Source organism: Charadrius vociferus, unplaced genomic scaffold (assembly GCF_000708025.1).
Source record: "Charadrius vociferus isolate BGI_N301 unplaced genomic scaffold, ASM70802v2 scaffold2003, whole genome shotgun sequence".
Classification (NCBI taxonomy): Eukaryota; Metazoa; Chordata; class Aves; order Charadriiformes; family Charadriidae; genus Charadrius; species Charadrius vociferus.
This window is the reverse complement of record NW_009647573.1, coordinates 158187-164949: the sequence shown is the minus strand read 5'-3', so window position 1 is coordinate 164949 and position 6763 is coordinate 158187. Positions and strand designations below refer to the sequence as shown.

Below are 6763 nucleotides of genomic sequence, written 5' to 3'. Positions count from 1 at the left end.
GCTTCCCCCCCGGCCCTGCCCCTGCCGGGCCATGTCCCCTCGTCTCCCTGTCCCTGGGCATTTCAGGGGTGCACACAGACCCCCTCCCCAGACAGGGCTGGTCCCCCCGCAGCCCCCCCGGCTGCCCAGCACTGCCAGCTGTAACCGCAGCCGTGCCGTAACCCAACTCCCTGGCGTCGGGTCTGAAGACGTCTGAGCTGATATCGGTGGGGGAGAGACCCTCGAGCACGTCTGTCCCTCGTCCAGGTGTCACGGGGCTGAGGCTGGAGCCACCATGAAGAGCCTGAAGGCCAAGTTCAAGAAGGCAGACGTGAGTGCCATTCCCAGGGACACGGGGACCTGCCCTGGGATGTACACGGGGACGTGGGGACTTGCCCTGGGATGACCCAAGTTTCATGGGGACCTGTGCCGGGATGTCCGCGGGGACACAGGGACCTGCCCTGGGCTGTCACAAGTTTCACAGGGATGTGAGGACATGGGGATCTCTCCCAGGGTGTCCCCAGTGTCACAGGGACATGGCAACCTGCCCTGGGACATGGGCAGCCTGCTCACCTTGGGGACAGCAGCCCCATGGAGGTCAGCTCCGCCACCCTGGCCAGTGGGATCGAGCTCCCAATGCACCCAAGGGTGCTCCCAGGGCTGTCGCTGGCAGCAGGGCAGAGCAAAGAAAAAAAAGGCAAGAACGGGGAGAGGGAAGGGGGTCCCAGGTCCCCTCCCTGGGGATGACTGCCAGCTTTCCGGCTGCCACAGCCAGTGGAACCAGAATGTCGATGCTCCTCAATTATTCAGCACCAGCCTGGCACAGTGCCACAGGCTCTCTCCATCCTCCACACCGGGCAGAGGGTGACAGTGCTGTCCCCAGTGCCCATGGCAGCACTGGGCAGATGTGTGCACTGGGGGACACATGGACCCAGGTTGAACCCCCCCCACGGAGTCTGCGGGCCTGCCCTGCTCGGGGTGCTCTGTGCCTCAGTTTCCCCACACTGCCCTGAATACTTCTGTGAGTGGGGAGGGGTAAGAGGGTCCTGCTGCCCCTGGGGCTCTTCCAGGGACCCTTTGCATTTTGGGGTTCCCTCCTTGAGGGGAGTTTGCCAAGCCCCTGGGATGCAGGCAGAAGGTCTTGCCCCTCCTTTGGCCCCAGGGCTGTGGTGGGAGGTAAGTCTGTGCCCCCCAGGGTAGGGTAGGGAGTCCCACGTCCCCCTCCTCAGGGTGCAGGATCTGGGTGGCAGGAGGATGCTCATCTGCTTGATTTGGGGTGCACTGCCTCACCTTGAGCATGGAGTGGGAAACCTGCCCCCCACCTCCCCAACCCCTCCCACTTTAACTGGGACCAGCCTGGGTGCTGGTCCCTGGCTGGGACCCTGGTACCTGCTCCGTGGCAGGGATGCGGGGATGCCTGGAGCTCTGGATGCTGAGGAGGGAGGGAAGGAGGGAAAGAAGGAGGGACGGAGGGATGGAGGGAGGCGGATCCTGGCTCCCACTGCGGCAGGAGCCGGCCCCCGCCCTGGCAGCGATGCTGGACCGAGCTGGGGTCTGGGGTCCACGGCCTGGAGCCCCAGCCTGCCCTCGCCCAGGCGGGGGGCAAGGGGTGCATGGCTGCCCGCCGCCTCCTCCTCAACACCATGAAGCAGATCTGCCTCTGTGCCGCTGCCTCCTTCGCGGTACGTCCCTGTCCTCCGTCTCCGGTCCCCTTTGGTCCCATCCTCAGGGGTAAGCCGTATCACCCCCACCCCACCCGGGCCCTCCCCATCCCCATCCCCATCCCCATCCCCATCCCGGGGCTCGGCTGTGTCCTCTTCAACCTGCTTTGTCCTTGCATGACAAGGGTGTGGGGGGGGAGCAGGCACCACCCTCCCAGTTTGCCCAGTAACCCTGGGAGACTGGTTTATTCCCTGCCCCCGGAGGGGGTCCCCTGGCCCCGCAGGGCTGTAAGGGTTTGCAGGAGCACCAAGTGGGCACAGTGGCACAGGTCCCATGCCTGGCACCGGGCACCAGGCTGGCGAAGGGCAGGATGCAAGCAGCTCCTGAAAGGTGACATCCATTTCCTGCCACCGCGGCCGCAGCGACCTCCGGTTTGTTGTCACGGGCTGCAGGGTGAACCCAGGGCATCCCATACTGGTCCTGTTCTGTTGTGGGTTGCTCCTTCGGGTCAGCAAGCCCCCCATCCAGCCCCAGTCCTGCGTGGGGGATCAAACCGGGACAGCCCCATATATCCCAGGGAGGCTGAAGCCATCCCAGGGGAACTGCTCTCGCTGCCAACTGTGCTCACCCCGACTTTGTTTCTTCCTTGGTGGGGAGCAAAGCAGGGCTGGGAATGGGCTCAGTGGGGAGACCTGGGCAGGGATGGGGCTCAGGCACCTCCTGGGTGCTGGCTGTGTTTAGCGTTGGGGTCACTGGGATGGCAGGGGCAAAACCTGGGGCAGGGATAAGCAGGCAGTGTCGGCTCGCTCCCAAATCCTAGCCGGTCACAGCCTGACCCATCCACAGCTAAACTGGGGCAGCTCTGTAAATCTCCTGCAAACTGGGGTAGGGGGAGCTGAAGGGGATCCTCACCCCAGTCAGCTGTCCCAGCTAAACCCTCCATACCTGGGGCCCGGACACCACAGCACCCAGGAAAGGGGCTGGCCCAGAGATGGCAACCCCAAGGGATAGGGATGGGTGGAAGAGAGCAGGGATGGGGATGAGGACAGGCACCCGGGTCCAGCCCAGCACCCTGCCTGTCCCCAGGGACCGCACACCCCTCAGAGCCGCCTCTTGCCTTCATTGCAGAGCCAGGACTGGACCAAGAATGATGAGAAGCTCCTGCAAGCTGTGGACTACAACGATGCTGGGAAGGTGACGTCTCTCCTCGTCCGCAAGGGCCTGGTCGCCACTAAGCTGGACTCAGAGGGCAAATCTGCGTAAGTGCTGACCCACGTCCCCGGGACACCAGGGATGCAGGGCTGGGGACAAGGCTGGGGGTCAGGGATACGAGTCTGACAGCCCCTGGTCTTGCTGCAGGTTCCACCTGGCCGCCATGCGGGGGAATGTGGACTGCCTGGAAGCCATGCTGGCTCACGGCGTGGATGCCATGACCAAGGATAGCTCGGGTGAGGGCATGGCCGCCACGTGCCCCTGGCTAACGCCATGGACCAGCTGGGGCCACCTGGTTGTTCTCACTCTGCCGGCAGGTGTTGAGGCTGAGGGGACAGAGGTGACACCTGTGGGGGCTGTAAATTGTCCTATGGGGATTCAAGCACTGACCAGTGGTGCTCCTGGGGGTGTCCCATTCTTCAGTCCAGCAGATCCTCCTGTGTGCCCATCCATCTGTCTGTCACCCAACCGGTCCCCTCTGCCGCAGACCCACCGTCTGTTCTCTGACCTGTCTGTCTGTCCCTCTCCCCAGGTTACACTGCCCTGCACCTGGCGTGCAAGCATGGCCACCCACAGTGCGTCAGCAAGCTGCTGCAGGTACCGGGACTGCGAGCACGGTGCTGCGAGGGAGGGAGGGTGCTCTGCTAGCGAGGTGTCCTCTCTGTCCTTGAAGTCCCTTCCCTCACCAGTGGTTTTGGTTGGCATGGTGGTTCCCGGCTCAGCCCGGCACTCTGTGGTGCTGCCCAGCACCTGCTTGGCCCTCCACCATGCCAAGGAGCCACGTCCACTGGAGCAGTCTGTCTGTCTGTCCCCTGTCCTATAACACAGGCTCTCTCCTTCAGGCCTCCTGCCCTGTGGATGTGGCTGACGGCAGTGGCCGAACAGCGCTGCACCATGCAGGTGAGTGGGGACAGTGCCAGCCCCGTCCTGCTCGTGTCCCCGTGGAAGGCACAGTGCTCAGCCTCTGTCCTTCTCCCCAGCGGTCAGCGGCTGCATCTCATGCTCGGAGATCCTCTGTGATTTCAAGGCTCCCTTGAACATCAAGGACAAGGTGAGATCCCTCTGCAATGCTGTGCAGAGCAGCAAGGGGCCAGACTGGGGCTGTCTCTGAAATGCAGAAGCTTCTGGGGTGGAACGCAGCAGCTGGCTGTACCTGGGGTTCCTGGGGTGAAAACACACCATGAAGTGGGACGTGGAAATCTGGGAGATAACGGGAATGGGGTGTCCCATGGGGGTATGTGAGCCTCGTCTGCGCAGCCTCACCCAACCTGACCTTGCCCAGGATGGCTCCACACCGTTGATCCTTGCTGCCAAGATGAGCCACTCGGAGCTGTGCCGGTACCTGCTGCACCGCGGCGCGGCTGTCAACAGCCGGGACCTGCAGGGGAGGTGAGTCTACACTGGTGGGGACTGGGGGTGGATGGGTAGATGGAGGGAATGGCCCCCCTCACCTCTCTGCTCAACACTCTGCTCAGGACAGCCTTGATGCTGGCCTGCGAGAACGGCAGCGTGGAGACGGTGGAGGTGCTCGTCAACGCTGGTGCCCGGGTGGCTGTGGTGGACTCCACAGGTCACGACGCTGCGCACTACAGCCTGGCCACGGGCAACGCTCTCATCCAGCACTTCCTGCAAGAGGCTGCTCAGCGCCGGTCCTGGGCCAGCGGTAAGGCAGCTGTGCTGTGTTGGTGCTCCTCCTGTGCAGGGCATGGACCCACGGGGGTGTTTTCACCCTGCAGGGTGCTTTGGGCAGGGATGTCTCGCCCATGGCTGGAAGGCTGAGCAAGGCTGGGGGGCACATGTCCCCCTTTCCCACGTGCTGGGGGTGCCTTCGCCCAAGCTGTCACCAGCCGAGGGCCGGGAGGTGGTGCTGAGCCTCGATTGCTTATCTCGGTGTTTTGCACGTGCTTGCACGCACATGTTCACACGTGTGTGTCAGCCAGTGTGTTTGTGTCTGTGTGTGCACATCTGTGTGCATGTGCCTCCCCGTGTCTGCACACGTGTGTGCATCCCTGCAATTACACACTCCCATATATCCCCATATTTGTCTGTCTGCATGTGCTCCTTGTGTGCACACATGCCCCCCTGTGTACACACGTGTGTGCGTGCCTCCTGAGTGCCCACCCCTGTATGAGCACATTCAGAGGTCCCCTGCACACACGCGGGCTCTGCCTGCTGTGGCCACTCCTACAATCCCCTAAACCTCCCCAATTTCTCTTTCCTCCCTCTCTGCCCCACAGAAGAGGAGTCAACTGAGCAGACATCCCAGGTAAGGGGCTGCCGGGCTGCTCACCTCTCGTGAGGGCTGGCCCCAGCCTCTGGCCCCAGGGTGACGGGTCAGGAAGGAGGGAGGCCACTTTAGATGTGATGTCCCCTCTGCCCTGCTGTCTCTGCAGACATCTTCGCCCAGCCAGTCATCCGTCAGGGAGAAGAACAGCACCCCGCGGAAGAGGAAAGCCCCTCTGCCTCCCCTGGGCACCCCCAGCCAGGTGAGAGCGGGATCCTGCTTAGCTCCATGGGCTTCACCCGCCCCCGCAGTGGAGGTGCTGCTCACGGGCTGGCCTGAGCTGCAACGGAGGCTTCATCCCCTCTCCTGGGGTACACACAGCACCCCGGGCCCTGAGCTGTTGGCAGAGCAGGGGCTATCAGCCCCTTTATCTCCACCCCATGAGCCCAAAACACCCCTTCACCTGGGGGGCTCTCCTGGCGCTGGGAGGGTCCCTGCCCTGCCGGAACCTTTGCTGCTCTCTCTGGTGTCAAAAAGCACCCTGTACACCCCTGGAGAGCTGCACTGAACCTGCCACAGCCCCCTGCTGAGGATGGGCAGGAGGGGGCCGACAGCGGGGAGGGGGCTGGCAGTGCCCAGCACTGAGGCTTGGTGGCCGCTCATCTGTAGGAGGACCAGGACGCCTACGAGGAGATTGTACGGCTGCGGCAGGAGCGAGCCCAGTTCTTGCAGAAGATTCGGGGCTTGGAGCAGCAGGAGAAGCAGAGACGGGAGGTACCAGCGAGGAATAGGGTCGTGGAGGAGATGGAGGAGATGCCACCGTGTCCCTAGGGAGCGGAGGGGACAGGAGGGATGGGGACAGCATTTATCCCTCTCTGTTTTCTCTCTGTGTCCTGCTAGCGGGCAGAGCTGGATGAGGGCTCCCTGCGCTCCATGGAGAAGCAGGTGAGGCTGGTGAAGAAGTCATGGGTGGCCTCAGCTTTCTGAGGGGTCCTGGTGCTGGGGATTCCATTGGGACTCTGGTGGAAGCAAAGGGAACTCCATGACTGTGTCCTGCCCCGCAGATCCAGGAGCGGGAGAAGCGGCTGGCGGCACGGGATGGTGAGAAGGAGCGGCTGGGCAAGGAGGTGGAGGCTCTGCGAAGCCGCTTGTCCTCACTGGAGGTAGGTGTGGAGTAGCAGATGGCAGTTCCAGGGGCTGGGGGGCATAGTGACTGATGCCCGCCGCTCTGCACCCCCAGAAAGAGAAGGAGAACACGAGCTACGACATCGAGACGCTGCAGGATGAGGAGGGAGACCCACTTGAGTTCCCAGGTAGGGCCCTGCCCGCCTCCTAAGTCCCTCCTGGGGCTGGGCAGCCCTCAGAGAGGTGGCACCCCACGGCGGGGAGCAGGGGCATGGGTGGGCATGGCACCGGAGTCCCTGCACCCCGCAGGGGCAGAGCTGCTGCTCTCCAAGAAGACTCTGAGCCCCTCGGCTGAGGAGCTGCTGGCCACGCTGCAGGGGCAGGTGCAGTCCCTCACCGTGCAGAACAAGGAGCTGAGGGAGAAGATACAGGCAAGTCCCCGTCTGTCCGTCTGTCCCTCCCTGCCTCTGTCCCCCAGCCACTGGTGGCCTCACCGTCCCCTCGGCAGGGGCTGGAGAACTACGAGCGGGACGAGAGCAACCCGTCCCACCGCGGGGACTT

At 63.5% G+C, this 6763-nt stretch overlaps 1 protein-coding gene across 1 annotated transcript in view; it reads left to right on the top strand.

The window, feature by feature from the left end:
* Window positions 1–274: 274 nt before the first annotated feature.
* ANKRD24 (ankyrin repeat domain 24) overlaps window positions 275–6763 on the top strand; it is an 8740-nt gene continuing 2251 nt past the window's right edge. The window contains 16 exon segments of the mRNA XM_009880893.1: window positions 275–310; window positions 2770–2900; window positions 3001–3089; window positions 3386–3450; window positions 3696–3753; window positions 3834–3904; window positions 4136–4242; window positions 4329–4516; window positions 5091–5119; window positions 5247–5339; window positions 5747–5851; window positions 5978–6022; window positions 6142–6240; window positions 6318–6484; window positions 6486–6633; window positions 6711–6745. Of these exon segments, the coding sequence (XP_009879195.1) occupies window positions 275–310; window positions 2770–2900; window positions 3001–3089; window positions 3386–3450; window positions 3696–3753; window positions 3834–3904; window positions 4136–4242; window positions 4329–4516; window positions 5091–5119; window positions 5247–5339; window positions 5747–5851; window positions 5978–6022; window positions 6142–6240; window positions 6318–6484; window positions 6486–6633; window positions 6711–6745 (1466 nt within the window).